Below are 21,534 nucleotides of genomic sequence, written 5' to 3' on the forward strand. Positions count from 1 at the left end.
TGTTTCATCTTTGCCTCTTCTAAAAACATAACAAAGCTAGAGAAGAAGTAGAAGTAGAAATAGAGGAGGAGGAGGAAGAGGAGGAAGAAGAGGAAGTAGAAGAGGAAGAAGGAGAAGGAGAAGAAGAGGAGGAAGAAGGAGGAGGAGGAGGAGGAGGAGGAGAATAAGAAGAAGACTAAGGAGGAGGAGGAGGAGAAGAAGAAGAATAAGGAGAAGAATAAGGAGGAGGAGGAGGAGGAGGAGGAGGAGGAGGAGGAGGAGGAGGAGGAGGAGGAGGAGGAGAAGAAGAATAAGGAGAAGAATGAGGAGGAGGAGGAGGAGGAGAAAAAGAAGAAGGAGAAGAAGAAGGAGAAGAATAAGGAGAAGAATAAGGAGAAGAATAAGGAGGAGGAGGAGGAGGAGGAGGAGGAGGAGGAGGAGGAGGAGGAGGAGAATAAGAAGAAGACTAAGGAGGAGGAGGAGAAGAAGAAGAATAAAGAGAAGAATAAGGAGGAGGAGGAGGAGGAGGAGGAGGAGAAGAAGAAGAAGAATAAGGAGAAGAATGAGGAGGAGGAGGAGGAGGAGGAGGAGGAGGAGGAGGAGGAGGAGGAGGAGGAGAAAAAGAAGAAGGAGAAGAATAAGGAGAAGAATAAGGAGGAGGAGGAGGAGGAGGAGGAGGAGGAGGAGGAGGAGGAGGAGGAGGAGGAGGAGGAGGAGGAGGAGGAGGAGAATAAGGAGAAGAATGAGGAGGAGGAGGAGGAGGAGGAGGAGGAGGAGGAGGAGAAGAAGAAGAAGAAGAAGAAGAAGAAGAAGAAGAAGAAGAAGAAGAAGAAGAAGAAGAAGAAGAAGAAGAAGAAGAAGAAGAAGAAGAAGAAGAAACAGGAGGAGAGCATCCAGCCCTCACCCCCAATCACCCACTCTCATCTTCGATTTTAAGATATGGCTTTATTTGTCTTTTCTCAGGCGAGACATTTGTGCATCTCAAAAACCGGCGCAGCCAAGGAAGGCTGCCAACTGTTCCCCTCTGCGGAGAATCCTCTTGTCTTTCCAAACGGCGGAGAGATTTCATAGGTGGGTGCCTCCCCTGGGTTGTACATGCAGGCTTGGTTAAAGAGCAGAGGCACCAGAGGGGTGGGGGAGAGTTGGCAAATCCTCAATCACCACCCTCACCCAACTCCCCCGCACCCGAGATTGAGAAAGTCGGGAAAGGTGACGGCGAGATCTTACCACATGCGCCTTCCAAAAACTGGGAACCCCAACTGAGTTTGGAGTCAAGAGGACATGCCAAACTGGGGGAAAAAAATCTTTGGGGAAATCTAAAAATTTTGAGGTCTCGCCTCCGTTTGCAAAATCTCCAGCCGGAAAGCAAAATATGTGAATTTTGCAATAGCGGGAAGAGAACAGAGCTACCGCTGACCCCCTTTCTCGTCCGAGGAAGCTTCTGGGCCCCAGAATTGTTGTAAATTTCTTACTACAGGTAGTCCTCGACTTACAACAGTTCGTTTAGAGACTGAAGATACAACGGCACTGAAAAAAAGTCACTCGGGACCATTTTCACACTTAACGACCATTGCAGCATCCCCGTGATCAAAAATCAGACCCTTGGCGACTGACTCGTACTTATGATAGTTGCAGTGTCCCAGGGTCACGCGATCTCCATTTTGCGACATCAAAGTCAATGGGGAAGCCAGATTCAACCGTGTTCCTAACTTAACAGCTGCAGTGATTCCCTTAACAACTGTGGCAAGAAAGGTCGTAAAATGAGGCAAAACACACTTAGTAACTGTCTGGCTTAGCAACAGAAATGTTGGGCTTCAGTGTGGTCGTAAGTCGAGGACTATCTGTACCAGTAACCCCTCTTCTCGTCCAAGGGATTGGTTGAGGCCCTGGAATTGACATAATTTCTTACTCTGAGGACCCTCCAAGGGGAGGGGAAGTCTATTCTGGGAAAGCGGGTGCCCTCAAACCGTGACCCGAACTATTTTGGGCCTGCTTTTGTGGCGTCTCCTCTCTCGCCCCCCCAAATTCAACTGGGTCCCCTCCCAGTCCATGATGGCCTCTGCGAGGGAAGCACCCCAAAAAGGCACAGCACTAAAGTGAGGTATCCACAAAAGAGGGACAAATGCGAGAAACGAATGTACAAGGAACCGAACAGCGCGACACTGCAGACGTATCGTGGATAACAGGAACAGCATCTCAGAGGCAGTGAATCCGGGATAGAACGAAAGGATTATGGGTTCAGTGGTGCATCCAAGCCTTTGGATCAGTCTTTCCCGCTGAGACGTAAGAAATACGTTCAAGGGGATCTCTCGTTTTAGAACAGCTCGCCGGATTATCACAGCGCGCAGATAACCGGGACTCCAGAACGAGTGTCGGTGAAGCCCTTAAAATTAAGAGTCAACTGTTGTGTTAGGTAGCAGGGGTCAGCGGGTCTGCCCTCTTGGTGCGCCAGCAGCTAGGCGAGCCCTCCTTCCTGACCCCCCTCAAATTTTGTGGTTCCTCCCCTCGAAATAATTTTTGGAGATCGCCGTGCGGGAGCACGAGACTCCCCACTTTGGTTTCGCATGTATCCTGAGCGAGGCGGAATAATTTCCAAGCAACGGTGTCGGGCAACCTGTTAGGCCATTCCTGGACATTGTACGGCAAGGACGTCCACCAGATGTCCATCTCGTGGCCGGTTTTTAGCTCCAAATCCTCTTCCGCAGAGGACAAGCATCGGAGCCGGTCTTCAGAGATTGCTTTCTCGCAGAAGTCCACTCAGGCTGCAGGGACGTCTTTGATCCAGCCGGCGACCAGACAGTAGACGCCGTAAAGGGGAGGTCGAATTCAGATCTCCACAGCTCTGCAGATGGATGCCATTGGATGGACTCCCCAGCCTTAACACCTGAAAAACCCAAGGAATCACTTGAAAACGGTTGAAAAAGATAGGTCATAAGTAGAGAGGAAAAGAGGAGGGTTTGGATGAGAAAAACTAACCGAGGGTATTCAGGATAAGAAGCACAATTCGGTAGGATAAGTAATGCTCAAACCTACGACCACAATCACAATTCATTCTTTCTTTCTTTCTTTCTTTCTTTCTTTCTTTCTTTCTTTCTTTCTTTCTTTCTTTCTTTCTTTCTTTCTTTCTATTTATTATCTATTATTTATCTTTTTATCTATATCTATTTTCTATCTATCTTCTATTTATTATCTATCTTATCCATCTAATCTATCTATCTAATCCTATCTATCTATCTATCTATCTATCTAGCTATCTAGCTAGCTAGCTAGCTATCTAATCCATCTAATCCATCTATCTTCTATCTCTCTTCTATTTATTATCTGTTATCTACTGTATCTAATTCATCTATCTATCTAATCTTATCATCTATCTATCTATCTATCTATCTATCTATCTATCTATTCCTATCTATCATCTATCTAATCCTACCTATCTATCTATTTCATCTATCTAATCCTATCTATCTATTTCATCTATCTAATCCTATCTATTTCATCTATCTATCTAATCAATCTAATCTATCTAATCTTATCTATCTAATCCTATCTATATCTATCTATCTATCTATCTATCTATCTATCTATCTATCTATCTTTCAGCCTCCAGCTTTTATGTTCAATATCGGATATATTCAATATTTGTATTTTTCTTTGTACTCGTGTTTTTTTTTTTTGGCCAGTGTTCTTTTCGTTTTTCTTGTTTGCTATTTTATTCTTGTTGGCAAATGAAAATAAATCTGTTAAAATGGACATGTGGCAGAGTGCTGGCCACTTTGGCATCCCTGCCTCGCCACAGTCAACTAGAGTGACATGATCATGGTTTACAGTGCTCCTTGCCAGCAGCTTCCCACAAGAAAAGTCACTGGGGAAGCCAGCAAGAAGTCGTAAATCACTCCCATTCCCGCAGCTTTATTGCCACCCTACGATCATTCTCCTTTGTTTAAGGAACAAAATATCTGTTTAATGATGACCTGCAATGACAAAATAATTTGTCTGCATAATCTGTACCAGCACTCATACCCAACAGTTCATAGTCACGATCCGCAGAGATCTGATAATTACTTCCGATGTTAATTACTCCTCATTACAATTCTCATGCTGTGAAGTGGCCTTTGGTAAGGTCAGATGAGACGAGATAAACCTATTCATGGTGACTGTCTTTATCAGTTCATTTTATTGTTCATTTTATTATAGGAGGGAGGGAGAGAAGGGAGGGAGGGAGAAAGAAGGAAAGGAAGGAAGGAAGGAAGGAAGGAAGGAAGGAAGGAAGGAAGGAAGGAAGGAAGGAAGGAAGGAAGGAAGGACAATACCAGGGGTGAGCTGCTGGAGGTTCGCAGGGGTTCGGGAGAACCTCTAGCTAAGATTCTGTGCCGTTCGGAGAACCCCTGAATCGCACTCCTGGCTGGCCCCGCCCATCCTGCCCCGCCCCTCCCAGGAATCCCCATGTGGCCCGTTTTGGATGCAGGTAAGTGCAGGGCGTGTGCAGAGGCTCGGGAAGGGTGAAAAACGGGCCTACCGGAAATTCAGGAAAACCGGAAACTGGCCTGTTTCCAAAGGGCTTACGTAGCCTGGGGAGGCTGTTTTTGTCCTCCTGGAGGCTCGAGGAAAGCCTCCGGAGCCCGGGGAGGGCAAAAACGCCCCCTCCCACTGTGGTGCAGGAGGCCGACTAGGCCACGCCCACCATGGCCACGCCTATCCAGCAACCGGGCAGAGAACCTTTTGCTAAAATTTTTGAAGCAAAGGGTAACTCTGAATTCTAACCACAGTTTCTGGACAAGCCAAGATCAGGTCATCTCATCCTGACGAGAAAAGAATTCAAAAGACGAAGAATTGAGACCAAATCGTCATTTTAGAAACGGACTGCGGTGAAAAACACAAGAGTTTATGAAACGGTGGAAGGAAATCCCTGTAAAACTCCAATCGTTTACATTCTGGGCCATCCCTCCTTTTCCGAGGCCTCCCGGGTAATTAGGTGTTAATTAGCTGACACAATTAGTTAAGGAGGGAAAATTCCAGGCTCAACAGAGGAAACTGGATTGAGGGCAATTCTTTTCTTTAATTGAGTCTTTTATGTTTGCTACTGATTTTTTTTTTTTTTTTTTTTTTGGCTTTATAATGCTTTCTTTGTTTGCATTGCTGTTTTCATTAATCAGGAGCAAAAAGAGATGGAGGGAAGGAAAGAAATAGGGTTAGAGGTGAAGGAGGAGAGGGAGGGAGGGAGGGAGGGAGGGAAGGAAGGAAGGAAGGAAGGAAGGAAAAATAAGGGAGAATGGAAGAGGAAAAATGTGTGAATGTGGAAGGGAGAGAGGGAGGGAAGGGAGGAAGGGAAGGGAAGGAAGGAAATAGGGTTAGAGAAGAAGGAAGAGAGGATGGGAGGGAAGGAAGGAAGGAAAAATAAGGGAGAATGGAAGAGAAAAAATGTGTGAATGTGGAAGGGAGAGAGGGAGGGAAGGGAGGAAGGGAAGGGAAGGAAGGAAATAGGGTTAGAGAAGAAGGAAGAGAGGATGGGAGGGAAGGAAGGAAGGAAAAATAAGGGAGAATGGAAGAGAAAAATGTGTGAATGTGGGAGGGAGGGAAGAAAGGAAGGGAAGGGAAGGAAGGAAATAGGGTTAGAGAAGAAGGAAGAGAGGGTGGGAGGGAAGGAAGGAAGGAAAAATAAGGGAGAAGGGAAGAGAAAAAATGTGTGAATGTGGAAGGGAGGGAGGGAGGGAGGGAGGGAAGGAAAGGGAAGGGAGGAAGGAAATAGGATTAGAGGAGAAGGGAGGAAGGGGAAGGGAGGGAAGGAAGGAAGGAAAAATAAGGCAGAATGGAAGAGAAAAAATGTGTGAATGTGGAAGGGAGGGAGGGAAGGAGGGAAGGAAGGAAATAGGGTTAGAGGAGAAGGGAGGAAGGGGAAGGGAGGGAAGGAAGGAAGGAAAAATAAGGGAGAATGGAAGAGAAAAAAAGTGTGAATGTGGGAGGGAGGGAAGGAAGGAAATAGGGTTAGAGGAGAAGGAAGGGAGGGAGGGAAGGAAGGAAGAAAAGGGAAGGAAGGAAGGAAATGGGGTTAAAAAAGAGGGAGGAAGGAAGGAAGGGAAAATGTCATGTTAATAACAATGAAATTAAAGGAATAGGAACGAAACCTTGAATTAACGCAGGGGAATGAGATTGTTCCTGGAAATGACGAACTGGCCATCATTTGGGGGAGGAGAATCAAGTTATTTTCCCCTTGCGCCATCCAATAGAATAAGAGAAAAACAGTTGGAAGGGACCTTGGAGGTCTTCTAGTCCAGCCCCCTGCCTAAACAGGAATCCCATTTTAGACAGACGGTAGTTCAATCCCTTCTTTTTAAAAAAAAAAAAAAACACCAAAACCCCTTCTTGTCCCTACTTCGCTAAGCCTCCTGAACGTGAGGGGGGGTGGAAAAAACCCCCACCCACCCCCCAACCTCAGTACGGTACCTGCTTGTTCCCGCGTGAACTCATTTCCGCGCCCGGCAAGGTCAGGTTCCGTTTGGATCGGTGCAGGAAACGGGCCATCAGGCCGCGAGACCCCCGGCACGCCTTGAGGTCCCCCAGAGACCGCGTGATAGTCTTTGAGAGATGGTGGGGCACCTTCGCGGGCAGCTCCAGCTTGGATTTGCCGGCCACATGAGCCAGCAAGAATGGGTCACAGAATGACGGGTGCGAGGGCCACGCCTCCGAACACGGCCCTGAGAAGAGAGGGGGGAGAATTTAAGTGAGGTGTGTGTCAGTGGTGGGTTTCAACCGGTTCGCCCCGGTTCGGACGATGGCGGGAAGCTCCACCCATCCACGTGGATGTCGTCATGGACGCCCTGCGCATGCCAACAACTTATAACAACCCCCCCCTCCACCAAACAGCTGCTTACAACCAGGTTACAACCTCTTGTAGTACCCTGCAGTCCCGTGACTGCAATTTATAATGGTTTCGCCAGAAACGGTCATGATTTTACAATTTTCAGGAAAATTTTCAGGAAAACTTACAATTTTCAGGGGGGAAAAGAAACAAAAACAGCTCATAGGGAACAATAGGTCTGCTTAACGCCTGCCGTGAAAAAAGGTCATAAAATCGGATCTGGGTATGTGAACCTTTTTCCAAGGGTCACGACTGACTGGAATTGCCGGGCTCCGTTACGGTCGTAAGTCAAGGATTCCTACAGGGTGTTCTTGAGTTATGACCACAATGGAGGCCAAATTTTATGTTGCATATTTCTTGTTATAACCAAGAAATTGGTTTGGCGAATTCCCCCCCCCCCCGTTTTATGATTTTTCTTGCTGCCGTTGTTAAGTGAATCACTGCAGTTGGGAAGCCAGTCACACGGTTGTTAAGTGAGTCTGGTTTCCCCCTTGATTTGGCTGGTCGCAAAAGGGGATCGTGTGACCCTGGGACGCTACGATCGTCATAAATAGGAACCCATTGCCCAGCATCCGAATTTTGTCCACGTGATCATGGGGATCCTGCGACGGTTGTAAGTGCGAGAAATGATCCTAAGTCCCTTTTTGCAGTGCCATAATAACTTCAAACAGTCACTAAATGAACCGTAGGAAGTTAAGGACTGCCCGCAGAGCGCGGGAACCTTGGAGAAATGCTGAACTTTCAACCACCTGCATTCCTGCAGAGTTTTTAAGAATTAACCGTCATACAGGTGAGACGTCTTTGAAAACTGCAAATAAGGGTTTGTTGACGTGGTTTAAATCAGGGTGACAACAATTAGGCGCTACGACAGGAAAATTGAAATCACTGCTGGGCAGCACAGCCCTCACCTGTTTCCGCTGAGGAATTAGAAGCGTCGTCTCCAGACCCTTTCGTGCAAAATACTTCATGGTCATCGGTGTCTGTGGGGTGGAAAGGAGAGGGGGGAAAACGGATGGGAAAGAATGAAAATCTTTTTTTTTCCTTTCTTTCTTCCTTCCTTCCTTCTTTCCTTCCTCCCTCCCTCCCTCCCTCCCTCCCTCCTTCCCTCCCTTTACAGGGGGTTGGACTAGAAGACCTCCAAGGACCCTCCCAACCCTTATGACCCCATTTTACCTACCAGACTCCCTGGACACGGCCATCCCAGGGTCACTGTGGGACCGCAGCAGCGGACAACGGATCACGGGTGACTGGCAGGAGGTTTCGCTGCTGCGGCGCGGTCGCCTGGGCTCTTTGCGGGTCGATACCGTCAACTTGGGCTTCACACGAACTTCAGGAAAACAGGGTCCCATGCTGTGGCCGAGACCCTCCAGGCGGTGGCAGCTGTGGGTCTGAGCACTACTGACCTCCAGCAGGCCGTCGTACACCGTGCCCGGCGTGGAACAGGAGAAGGAGCGCTCGCCCCGCAGACGCGTCTGCGGGATGTCTTCAAACGGGCCCTGCGGGTGAAGCCCGCAGTGTCCACAATCGACACTCAGGCAGTAATCCGCTCGGCTGCGCTGGATGGAGCGGAAGAGGACGTAATCCACTGAGCAGGCCGATCCACTCCCTTCCAGCAGGCACGAATCTTCGGACGGGCTGCTGTCCCCGGGAATGTCTACGATTTCCGACATGATGAGCGAGTTGCTGTCCGCGGAAATTGCTGTTGAAAAACGAGACCGCAAATGAAGATAAACTGGAGGGACTGACTTCAATACGGTTCCAGTTTTCTAGTTGTGCATCAAAACAATTGTGTATTTGTGTCTGTGTTTGCGTGTGTATTTACCTTCACCGCTAAGCACAACGGAAGGCACCTGGTTGCAGGAACACGGCCCATGCGATGTTTCCGTAAACTGAGAGTCAAACAGCGTTACCTGCAGAGTGGAGACAGAAAACGTCCGTTAATTTAGCTTCGCGGAACGAATGACCGTGAAGTTTTCAAGATATATGCTACTGTCTTTGGAGGTTCCGCAACAGGCCTAAGGAACAACTAAACACAGCATCTACTGTTATACAATAGGAATAACACTTAGACTTATATACCGCTTCACCCTCTTCTCAGCGGTTTACACTGCTCCCAACAATCTAGGTCCTCGTTTTATGACCTCGGAAGGACAGAAGGCAGAGTCAGCCTAGACCCAGTCAGGATTGAACTCCTGGCAGTCGGCAGAGTTAGCCTGCAATGCTGCATTCTAAGAGAAAGGAAGGAGGGAGGGAGGGAGGGAGGGAGGGAGGAAGGAAGGAAGGAAGGAAGGAAGGAAGGAAGGAAGGAAGGAAGGAAGGAAGTTAAGGAAAGAGGAAAGGAAGGGAGGAAAAGGAAGGAAGGAATGAAGAAAGGAAAGAAGGGGAGGAAAAGGAAGGAAAGAAGGGATAGGTTGGAAGAAGGAAGGAGGGGAGGAAAGGAGGAAAAGGAAGGAAGGAGGGAGGGAGGAAAAGGAAGGAAGGAAGGAAGGAAGGAGGGAGGGAACAGCAATAGCACTTCGACTTAGATACCGCTTCACGGTGCTTTACAGTCCACTCTAAGCAGTTTACAAAGTCAGCCTTTTGCCCCCAACAATCTGGGTCCTCATGTTACCGACCTCGGAAGGACGGAAGGCTGAGTCAACCCCGAGCCGGTTAGGATCGAACTCCTGACAATCGGCAGAGTTCGCCTGCAATCCTACATTCGGACCACTGCGCCACCACGACTCTTCTTTTCTTATCCTTCGATAGACTTATTTTATATCCAGTATTTTAATTTCCTGCCGTCGCCCAGTCAGTACCCTCCAGACAGTCCATACCATAACCACATCCCCCTGGCAGGCCAGCCCAGATAGACTGCGTCTACCGGTGGTGCTCTCCTTGAAGTCGCCTGGTTTACACCCTTTGCTAACCAAATCCTCGCCTGCAAAAAAATGGGATCGATCAAAGCGCTTGAATTTTTGGGATTTCATTCTTTTTTTCTCGCCAAGAAGCTCCTGCGTAGGTAGGCGGAAAGTCAGTTCCTGAAACTGATATCCAAATTAAACCCACCTTCTGGGTTTTCAAAGGCGCCCTTTGCACATGCTCCGTGGTACTCTGTCCTTCCGCTGATTTTTATTTTTTTAAAAAAATAACTCAACTGGTCCCTCGGCTTGGGTTCAAGAGTAGAAAGAGCCATACCTGGCTGTCCCCACGGAGCCCCATAACAGCCTCATAACTTGGCGGGAAGTCGGTGGGGTATAGGGGAACGGGGCTGTCCATGGAACCGTTGTAGGTAATGCTACACAACAATTAACAAAAAAAAAGAAGAAGATATTCTCTGTTAAATGGATTAAATAAATAGCTCCCCGATCACTGCAAGAAAATTAAGCGTTAAAAAAAACCCCTTCCGATTTGATTTTAGACTTTTTTCCCCCCCATTTTTACGCTTCAGTTCTCCAATTACGTCCGGTCGCTTAGCAACGGTTCGAAGTTATGACAGCCGGTCGATCTGAACCAGCTTCAGATCCGGTGCGTGTTTTGCAGCCCAGAAAACAGGTTATTTGGGCAATGGGCTCCTAAGCGATCCTCGACATACGAGCACAATCGAGCCCAATATAACCGTTGCTAAGTGAGACAGTTGTCAAGTGGGTTTTGCCCCATTTTACCACTGTTGCAATTTTGAATGGTCACTAAATGAACTGTTGTAAGTTGAGAGCTATCTGTATGAGGGAGGATTTATTATTGTTTACATCTTTCTTTCTTTCCTTCCTCCTTTCTTTCTTTCTTTTTCGTTCATTCATCTCTCTTTTTCTTTCTTTCATTCTTTCATTCCTTCTTTGTTTCTTTTTTCTTTCTTTTTCTTTCTTTTTCTTTCTTTCCTCCCCCTCTTACTTTCTTTTCCTTTCTTTCCTCGTTCCTTTCTTCCTCTCTTTATTTCTCTTTCATTCATTCATTTCTTATCTCTTTCTTTCATTCATTCATTCATTTCTTCTTTCTTTTTTCTTTCTTTCCTCCTGCTCTTTCTTTTTCTTTCTTTCCTCTCTCCTTTCCTTCTTTCTTTCTCTTTCTTTCTTTTTCATTCATTAATTTTATCTCTTTTTCTTTCATTCATTTTCATGCATTTCTTCTTCCTTCATTCCTTGCTCACTCTCCTTCCTTTTTCTTCTTCCCTATTTCTTTCTTTCATTCATTCATTTCCGTCTTTCTTTCTTTCATCTTTTTTTCTTTCTTCCTTGCTCACTCTCCTTCTTCCTTTTTCTTCCCTATTTCATTCATTCATTCATTCATTCATTCTTACATTCCTTTCTTTCTTTCTTTCTTTCTTTCTTTCTTTCTTTCTTTCTTTCTTTCTTTCTTTCTTTCTTTCTTTCTTTCTTTCTTTCTTTCTTTCTTTCTTTCTTTCTTTCTTCTTACATTTTCTTTCTCTTCGAATTGAGCTCCCGCTGCCAGCAAAACCTCCCTGATCTTTTTACAGGACCTGGATTTTTTTTCCTGTTGACCCAAAATGTATTTACATGCTCTGCCATCCATATTTTTAGCCATCTCACCTCTGAGCATCAGTCTCTGAACTGCAGGTATATTCCGGGGGGTAGTAAGGAGGGGGTGGAACTGGGGGCACAAACTCATCCAGATCCAACATGTGTTGCAAGTAAGTATCCGGAGGGGATGTACAGTCCAGAGTGACGGAACTTGACCGAGGTGGAGAGAGCTGAAAAATGGAAAGAAAATTGGATCAATAAATTGTCAGAGTTGCTATGCCTATACATTGGCTGACTAAGCCACGCCCAGACTTCAAACTGTCTCTTATGGCCCCCTCCAAACAAATATTACGTTTCAGTTTCCAAACAGCCCTCATTGGCTGACTTAGTTGCTATGCCTATACATTGGCTGACATTCTCCATGTGGTGAGTCGCTTGGTGGGCGTGGCTTGGTGGGCGTGGCAGGGGAAGGTTACTGCAAAATCTCCATTTCCTCTCAATCAGTTGGGACTCGGGAGGCAGAGAATAGATGGGGGCGGGGCCAGTCAGAATTTTTACTACCGGTTCTCCGAACTACTCAAAATTTCCACTACCGGTTCTCCAGAACTGGTCAGAACCTGCTGAAACCCACCTCTGATAGCAATTGCAGTAGTGGCCAAAATTGTGGAAAACTTTTGGGAAAAGTGGATTTTTGAGGTTTGCTGGCTAATAACGCCACTTCTTTTTTGGAATTTCAAGATAATCCTATTCCGCTGCTGGAATGGCCTGGGAATAGCCCAGACCTCAACCCAATTGAAAATCTATGGAGCTGACTCAAGAAACTGGTGTCAAGTTTTGAGGTCGTCTCAAATAAATTGCATTTCAAACAAAGTCTTTGATAAAAAAAACTCCCATTTATTGAGCACGACATTCTAAATCCGACTCATCGTAGCCAACACTGACTTCCAGACCCAAAACCCTCCCTTTCCGTTCCCCACTCCTCTGCACTCATTGGCCATCTTCCAAGTCACTCTACCCCTAATCTACTGCTCCAGCTCAAAGGAATTTCCCCCCTCCCATCCCATCTCCTAGGGGATATTATCTCCAGGGAAAATAAGTAGGTGAAAAGTCAAACGACCCTTTCCAGACGCCTCCGCTTCTCCTTCTTATGTCAGCACTAGAGTAAATGCAGCTTCAAGTGCTGACAACTGGTTAGTCAGAAGCGACCCAGCAATAAAACCCAGTTAATAGAAGCCATTATTCAATCTTGGTTTCGCATGATAACAGCTGCAGAACTAAAAGACTTGGTTCACTCCATGGGAAGACGTCGTAAGGCCGTCATTCATGCTAAAGGTTACCCAACTAAGGATTAACTGACATGGGGATAATTTTTTGTATATCTCGTTTTTTTTCTACGGTGATCATTTTTGCATATCTCGTTTTTTTCTACGTGCTTTGCTTTTCTTCTTTATACTGCAACTGCTATTCTAATAGCAAATCCTTCCTAAAAGTTACGGCATTACATTCTTGATTAAATTATCTTTCCATTGATATATAATTTTATGGTACTACTCCCAACAAAAAAAAAGTAGTGTTATTAGCTAGTTTTTAGAAAATACACTTTTCCCAAAAGGTTTCCACAATATTGGCCATTTCTGTATTCCAGTATTTGAGGGGCTGCCCCAAAGAAGAGGGGGTCAACTTATTCTCCAAAGCATCAGAAGGCAGGAGAAGAAACAACGGATGAAAACTGATCAAGGAGAGAAGCAACCTGGAATTAAGGAGAAACTTCCTAACCATGAGGACAATTAACCAGTGGAACAGTTCGCCACTAGAAGTTGTCAGTGCTCCATCCCTGGAGGTTTTCATGAAGAGACTGGACAGTCATTTGTCTGAAGTGGTTTTAGGGTCTCTTGTTTGAGCAGAGGGTTGGACTAGAAGACCTCCAAGGTCCCTTCCAGCTCTATTCCGATTCTAATTCTATTTTTTGGGGAGTCTCTGGCTGCGAGTCGAAGCCAAACCCGCGTTTTTCGGAGACTCACCACATGGAGAATGTCGACCGAAAAAATCTGGATACAACACATGATGGCGGACAGGGTGCACACGACAATGGAGAAGATGGTTAAGCCGCAGATGCTGAACAGCAAGTCCTACGGAGAGGAAAGGGAAAAATTGTCAGAAAGGAGCAACGGAGAAAGAGAAGGAGAGAAGAAGAAGCCCATTTTAGGTAAGTTCTGGAGAAATTCCAAACAAGGAAAAGAAGAATAACAATATCCAAATATCTGGAGCATACCGCTTGAACGCCGTTGGCATTGACAAAAATCCCCATCGGTCAATTGCGAAAGGCAGCTTTCCTTGGGGCAGCTTAAATCCTTCGAGGCCTCTAACCCAGTGGTGGGTTGCTCTCGGTTCGGTCTGGTTCTTGCGAACCGGTAGTAAAAGCGGTGGGAGGCTCCGCCTGCCCACTCGCCCGGACGTCATCGTGGATGATCTGTGCATGCAGAGAAGCGCAAGTGCGCTCCCGTTGCGAACCGGTAGTAAAGGTAAGTAGAACCCACCCCTGCTCTAACCCCATCGAACATTCACATCTGCCTTATCCCAGGTCCTTGGGAAAGACTTGATAAGTGGATAAAATCGCTGAATCCAGTCTAAACATCTGGATCAGTGGTGGTATTCAGCTGGTACGGGTTTGAGCGAACCAGTAGCGCCGTGATGGCTAACCTTTTTGTCGTCACGTGCCAAAAGCAGGGGGAGTGTGGGAGGGTCATGTATGCGCGGGCCACACGCATAATGCAATGCCCCCCTCATGCCACACCCCATACATCCACGTGTGACCCCTCTATGCTCCCCCCCGCACATGTGTGTGATGCCCCACCCCCCCCTCTGCGCATGCATGGGTGACCCCCACAGCCCGTTTTGGGCCTGGCAGGCCTCCCTGAAGCCTCTTGGGACCAAAAACGGGCCGCGGAGGGGGTGTGCCACACACCCCCTGTGGCCCGTTTTGGCGTGGGGGCGCACCGCTCCACCCTGCACTCCCCCCACCCCCGCACATGCCCATGAGACCCCCCCATTCATGCGTGAGCGTCTCCCGCATGTGCCCCACCCCCGCGCCAGAGACCCGAAAATCAGCTGGATGGCGGGAGGTGGACACGCATGTGTGGTGGAGCTGAGATGGGTGATGGCTCGCGTGTCCGCAGTGAGGGCTCCGTGTGCCACCTGTGGCACTGTGTGACTGTGTGACAGACCATAATAATAGCAAGTGAACACTCTCGGCATTGACAAAAATCCCCATCGGTCAATTGCAAACGGCAGTTTGATTTGGGACAGCTTAAATCCTGCAGTGAGACCTGTAACACAATCAAACAACCACACCTGTCTATCCCAGGACCTTCGGAAGCACTCCAAAGGTAGACAAAAAGGCCAAATCCAGTTTAAACACCTGGCTGTGTGAGGAAACCATAATAACAATCATTGAACACTCTCAGCATTGACAAAAATCCCCATCGGTCAATTGCAAACGGCAGTTTGACTTGGGACAGCTGACATCCGGCGACAATACCTTTCATGTATATCTGTCGATCCCAAATCTTTGGGAGGGACTTCAAGGAGCATTAAAAAAAAAAGTCAAATTCAGTCAAAACATCTGGCTGACTTGGTGACAAACCATAATAACGTAAATAATAAACGGGAAATCTTGAGAGGTTCGGTTTGTCCTTCCTCAGCAAATTCTGTCAATTTCCCCAGCTATTTCCCCACGATGGATAGGGCGAAATCGTTTCCTGCCACTCACTTTCAGGACCAGGAGAACCCTGGAACAATTCGAATCCACTTCAGCTTTATTGCCGCAGGCAGGAATCCCCGATTCGGACGGCGAGTAGATGCATTTCTTATACAGAAAACTAGTCTGCAAATGAAAAGACAGACCATAGCATATAAAAGCATGCTGGTTGGGGAATTCTGAGAGTTTTCAGAGAATTTTCTAGATGATGTCAGCAGTGGGATACACTTTTTCCTGCCCTCTGGATGGTGTCAGGAGTGGGATACACTTTTTCCTGCCCTCTGGACGGTGTCAGAAGTGGGATACACTTTTTCCTGCCCTCTGGATGGTGTCAGAAGTGGGATACACTTTTTCCTGCCCTCTGGATGATGGTAGCAGTGGGACACACTTTTTCCTGCCCTCTGGATGGTGTCAGGAGTGGGATACACTTTTTCCTGCCCTCTGGATGGTGTCAGAAGTGGGATGTATTTTTTCCTGCTCTCTGGATGGTGTCAGCAGTGGGATATATTTTTTCCTGCTCTCTGGATGGTGTCAGGAGTGGGATACACTTTTTCCTGCCCTCTGGATGGTGTCAGAAGTGGGATACATTTTTTCCTGCCCCTTGCAGGATGAAATAAACTCCTCTTCCCTTCCCCCTGGCCCCAAAATCTTGCTCCTCCAACTGTGATTCCTCCCCCCTCCTCATTACCGACCTGTTGCACCCCCACCTGGGCTTTCAGGCTCCGTCGCCATCCCACCTCCTTTGGGATCGAAGATCCGTCTCGCTGCCTTATCCGCTCACAGACTTCCAGGGATTTCACCTGCTGGGCGTGTTGGCAGGATAAAATAGAACCGGCCAGGGTGAGCATCACCCCTAGGACGGACAGCAGGGTGAAGAAAGTGATCTGGAGAGGAGGAGGGGAGAACAGCCAGTTCAGGGTGCAAAAATTGCCAGGGGAAAAAAAATTCTAGACTTCTTTAATCTTGAAAAAATGTTTTCACTGAGCCTCACTGACCGAATGATACTGAATCTGTATTATACTCTATAATCTGGTATAGATATAGGGTTTCCTGCCTAAGCAGGGGGTTGGACTAGAAGACCTCCAAGGTCCCTTCCACCTCTATTATTCTATTCTATTCTATTCTATTCTATTCTATTCTATTCTATTCTATTCTATTCTATTCTATTCTATTCTATTCTATTCTATTCTATTCTATTCTCTATTCTACTTCTATTCTATTCTATTCTATTCTAATTCTATTCTATTCTTTATCTATCTATTGATCTCTCTCTCTTCTCTCTATCATTTGTCTATCTACCAATCATCTCTCTCCCTCTATCATCTGTCTATCATCTATCATCTGTCTGTCCATCACAGGGGTCTCCAACCTTAAACACTCAAAGAGCCATTTGGACCTGTTTCCCACAGAAAAGAAAACACCAGGAGCCATAAAATCTGGGTGGGCGTGGCCAACTCGATGTCATTCACTCCTACCCAGTCACATGACACATACCCCCAGCCACGCCTATCCAGGTTTTGTGACTCCCGGTGTTTTCTTTTCTGTGGGAAACAGGTATCTCTCTAATCTCTCACTCTTTCTCCCTCTCTGTCTCTCTCTCATCTCTCTCTCTTTGTCTCTCTCTTTATCTATCTATCTATCATGTATCTATCATCTATCTATCTATCTATCTATCTATCTATCTATCTATCTATCTATCTCTACCTATCATCTCTCTATCTCTATCTCTATCTCTATCTCTCTATATTTATCTCTATCTCTCTATCTCTATCTCTATCTCTATCTCTCTATATTTATCTCTATCTCTCTATCTCTATCTCTCTCTCTATCTCTCTCTATCACCTATCTATCTCTATCACCTATCTCTATCTCTATATATCTATGTATCTATCTATCTCTATCTTTCTCTATCTCTATCTATTTATTTATCTATCTATATCTCTATCTCTATCACCTATCTATCTCTATCTCTATCTCTATCTATCTATCTATCTATCTATCTATCTCTATCTTTCTCTATCTCTATCTATTTATCTATCTATCTCTATCTCTCTCTCTATCTCTCTCTATCACCTATCTATCTATCTCTATCTCTATCTATCTATGTATCTATCTATCTATCTCTATCTTTCTCTATCTCTATCTATTTATCTATCTATCTCTATCTCTCTTTATTTATCTCTATCTCTATCACCTATCTCTATCTATGTATCTATGTATCTATGTATCTATGTATCTATGTATCTCTCTCTCTCTCTCTCTCTCTCTCTCTCTCTCTCTCTCTCTCTCTCTCTCTCCTACCTATACAGTAATTAGCTTTTGGATAAGAGTTCTGGCTGCTGCAAAGGAATCAAATAAACTCCAGTTTGCTTCTGAAATCGCTGGGGTCCAAGGGCCACCATGGACGTGTCCCCCGGTGCTTTTCTGCTTTCCCACAAAGCTTCCCACTTACCACGGGGGTGAACGGGCGTCTCCATGACACGATGCCAACCACACCGGAGAATGCCAGCTAGAAAGAGAGAAAACCAGAATGGGAAATCGGTCCGTCACAAGTGTCACGGAAAGGAAACAAATCTTCTACACATAATCGCTCCGTAATAGAATAATAGAGCCGGAAGGAACCTTCTAGAGGTCCTCTAGCTCAGCCCCCTGTTCAAGCAGGGAACCGTACACCATTTCAGACAAACGACTGTCCAATCCCTTCTTCAAAACCTCCCGTGTTGGAGCAGCCACAACTTCTGGTGGCAAGTCGTTCCGCTGATTTAATTGTTCTAACTTTCAATAAATTTCTCCTTAGTTCCAGGTTGCTTCTCTCCTCAGTTAGTTTCCATCCGCTGCCTTCAGGTGCCTTGGAGAATAGGTGGAAACACCCCCCCTACTTTGGGGCAGCCGCACCAATATTGGCACCCTGCCATCATATCCTTCTTTTCACTAAACCAGACATCCCCAATTCCCGACAGTCGTTTTTAGAAAACTCTTCCACCTCCACCATCAAGGTCACCATCCTTTAAATAATACCCGACCATCTCTGCCAAGCACCAGCCGGTCATGGAGTCTGGAATATATGTGCCACCATGAAAAACCGAGATTCCTTTTTTGGTCTCGGCGGTTGCAACCGAACCCAACTAAGCCACGATTGCCCGATCCAACCATCTTCCCCATTTGGGGAACGGAGTTTCCCCTTTCCCGGGGATCCTGGCACAGCATCTTTTGCAAACGTGTCTCTGCTGAGTGGCTCGTAAAATGGCAAGGCCGGGCACCGGCGGGCATCTCTCTCTCTCTCTCTTGTGTGTCTAATGGAAGGCCTTCGCCCTGAATAATTTATCGTTGCGTCTCGATGCAAGGCAGCTGAAAATGCCGTTAATGCAAAAGGGCCGGGAATTTCGGCCCCAGCCGAAGAGAAGAAGGAGAGCCAATTTCCAGAAAGAGGAGTAGAGTTGTTTTCGGCTTTCGATCTTTCTAGAAAGAAGCTCTCCAGAGCCAGGAAAACACAGCGGGGATAAGGGTGCAATATCTATCTATCTATCTATGTATCTATCTATCTATGTATCTATCATCTATCTATTTATTTATTTATTTATCTATCTATTTATCTATCTATCTATCTATCTATCTATCTATCTATCTATCTATTATCTATCTATCTATGTATCTATCATCTATCTATCTATTTATTTATTTATCTATCTATTTATCTATTTAACTATCTATCTATCTATCTATGTATGTATCTATCATCTATCTATCTATTTATTTATTTATCTATCTATTTATCTATTTATCTATTTATCTATCTATCTATCTATCTATCTATCTATCTATCTATCTATCTATCTATCTATCTATCCCCTGTTTCCCTGAAAATAAGACCCAACTGTAAAATAAGCCCTAGCATGATTTTTCAAAATGCTGGTAATATAAGCCCTGCCCCAAAAATAAGCCCCAGTTAAGATCGTCAGCAGACTGAGTTTAATACTGTATTTTCCCTAAAATAAGACCTAACCAGAAAATAAGCCCTTTTGAAGCAAAAAATAATATAAGACCCGGTCTTATTTTCTTCGATTCGATTTTCTATTCAGTTCAGTTCAGCTCAATTCTATTCGGGATTCTATAGTATTTTCTATTCTCTATTCTTTTTTTCCATTTTTTTCTTCTACCTTCCTTCCTGTTTTCTGTCTTCTATATTTTATTTTCTATTTTTATTCTCTCTTTCTATTTATTCTATTTTACATTCTATTTTACATTCTATTCTCTATTCTATTCTTTTCTCTCTATTCTATTCTATATCCTACCCTTCCCTTCCATTCATTTTTATTATTATTCTACTATTGTATTCCTAACCCTCCTCTCCTCTTCTCCCCTCCCCTATTAATTTTGACTCTATTTTCTATAGGGTACTCAGCCCTTTTTCCCTTCTTTTCCTCCCTTTATTCCTTCCTTCCTTCCTTCCTTCCCTCCTTTCCTTCTTCTCTTCCCTTCCATCTCCACATCCTCTACCTCCTTTCCTTCCTTTCCTCCCTCTCTTCCCCTTCCTTCCTTCCTTGTCCTTTAATCCTATTTCCTTCCTTCATTCCCTTTTCTTCCTCCCTTCCCCTTCCTTCCTTCTCCTCTAACCCTATTTCCTTCCTTCCCTTCCCTTCCTTCCTTCCCTCCCTCTCTCCCTCCCTTCCCTTCCACATTCACACACATTTTTTCTCTTCCATTCTCCTTTATTTTTCCTTCCTTCCTTCCCTCCTTCCCTTCCCTTCCCCTTCCTTCTCCTCTAACCCTATTTCCTTCCTTCCTTCCCTTTCCTTCCTTCCTTCCCTCCCTTCCTTCCCTTCCATATTCACACATTTTTTCTCTTCCATTCTCCCTTATTTTTCCTTCCTCCTTCCTTCCTTCCTTCCTTCCTTCCTTCTTCCCTTCCTTCCTTCCCTTCCTTCCCTTCCACATTCACACACATTTTTTCTCTTCCATTCTCCCTTATTTTTCCTTCCTTCCTTCCTTCCTTCCTTCCTTCCTTCCTTCCTTCCTTCCTTCCTTTCCTTCCTTCCTTCCTTCCCTTCCTTCCCTTCCACATTCACACACATTTTTTCTCTTCCATTCTCCTTTATTTTTCCTTCCTTCTTCCTTCCTTCCTTCCTTCCTTCCTTCCTTCCTTCCTTCCTTCCTTCCTTCCTTCCTTCCTTCCTTCCCCTACTTCTTGCTGGATGTTTGGGCCCCTTGAAATTCAGCTTCTCTTCCAAAGGCTTTTTGGGTTCCCTTCGAATTATTTCAGATCAGGTTTTTTTGGGGGGGGAAGGTGGGAGAATATCTCGTTGAAAGCAACGGGGATCACGCAAACCTTCACACAGACACACAAACCCCCCCCCCACACAATCCCACCCAACCTTTTAGAAGAGACTCACCGGAAACCCGGCCCAGATGGGACAGGAATTCCCAATGGGATGCTGAGATGGGATGGAAGTGGTGACCAGCAAACTCAGCGTCACGATGAGGACTCCCAAGATCATCTGGATGAACCCCAAGAGGAGGATAATTTGCAGCCAAGCCCTTCGGACGCGCAGATGCGTAAAACTGTGAGAAGTTCGGCCAGTTAAAGAGTAGCTGGAGTCGCTGCGGGAGGGCATCATGACCCCCCAAAAATTAGACTCATGAAAGTGGTCCAAAAAAACAGCCCAAACAATATATATATATATATCTAGTTTTTAAAAAACTGAGGACTAGGAACATGGAGGAAAACGAACGAGAGATGACTTCTGCTTCTTTCCCACAAGCGACATCCAAGCCAATTCCAATCCCTGGATTTATCAGCTTCCAGTCGTTATAAAATGCATATTTTTTGCAGGCAAAATTCACTCCCACTTCCCTCCCTCCCCCCTCCCCAATTCAAGGAAAGTTAAGTTTTTTTGGGGGGGAGGGGTCGCCTTTTCCTAAAGGAAAAAAAATCCCATTTGAATTCTTTGGGCCGCTCCACAAGAAATCTCCATATTGCAATTTAAAAAAAAATAAAAATGTTTGTTTGTTTTTTAGCTGGAATGATTTTGGCCCAGTTTTGCTAGTAGACCCGTCTGGAAATCCAATGAAAAGAGCGTTTCTGGGCACGTGCAGAGAGCCAGGTCAATTCCAGGCGAAAAGGCCAGGAAAAAAAAACAAAAAACGAAGCAATTTAATTCCAGCTGGTTTTTTTTATTATCTGGATCATGGAGCTGATTTTTTTTTTTTTCCTTCCTTCCTTCAAAAAGCACAGAAATCATCTGTTGGTTTCCGGAGTGAGATTATCCTAAAACGAAATAAAATAAAATAAAATAAAAAACTTGCCAAGTACAAAACAGAGACCTGAAAGGAGAAAAAAAATGCACAATTTCCTCGTTCGGGGGGGCTGCCCAAATCTGAATTTATTTATTTTATTTATTTATTTTGAGATTGAGAAGCAAAATTTTCGGTCTTTTTTTCTCCCTGCGGGGTTCAACGCCTTCATAAGCGTCCCGGTGTGGGCAGAA

General features: G+C 45.5%; 1 protein-coding gene across 1 annotated transcript; it reads right to left on the reverse strand.

Moving 5' to 3' along the window:
* Positions 1 to 907: 907 nt before the first annotated feature.
* On the reverse strand, positions 908 to 21,241 carry ENTREP3 (endosomal transmembrane epsin interactor 3). Its single transcript, XM_034406966.3, has 12 exons — positions 20,440 to 21,241; positions 17,502 to 17,558; positions 15,757 to 15,933; positions 15,062 to 15,175; positions 13,314 to 13,421; positions 11,362 to 11,522; positions 10,013 to 10,112; positions 8,658 to 8,745; positions 8,013 to 8,534; positions 7,744 to 7,815; positions 6,421 to 6,671; positions 908 to 2,863 (listed from the first exon to the last, which is right to left on the reverse strand). The coding sequence occupies exons 1-12, from the start codon at positions 20,662 to 20,664 to the stop codon at positions 2,708 to 2,710; spliced, it is 2,031 nt and encodes a 676-aa protein (XP_034262857.2). The 5' UTR covers positions 20,665 to 21,241; the 3' UTR covers positions 908 to 2,707.
* Between the last annotated feature and the right edge of the window lie 293 nt (positions 21,242 to 21,534).

This window comes from Pantherophis guttatus, chromosome 18 (genome assembly GCF_059756535.1).
Source record: "Pantherophis guttatus breed Tessera chromosome 18, ASM5975653v1, whole genome shotgun sequence".
NCBI lineage: Eukaryota > Metazoa > Chordata > Lepidosauria > Squamata > Colubridae > Pantherophis > Pantherophis guttatus.

Coding starts and splice junctions, on each gene's coding strand:
- ENTREP3 (XM_034406966.3), bottom strand. CDS start 20,664: ATGATGCCCTCCCGCAGCGACTCCAGCTACTCTTTAACTGGCCGAACT. Junction 15,934..17,501: donor GACGCCCGTTCACCCCCGTG/GTAAGTGGGAAG, acceptor CCTCCTCTCCAG/ATCACTTTCTTCACCCTGCT. Junction 15,176..15,756: donor GACGGAGCCTGAAAGCCCAG/GTGGGGGTGCAA, acceptor TTTCATTTGCAG/ACTAGTTTTCTGTATAAGAA.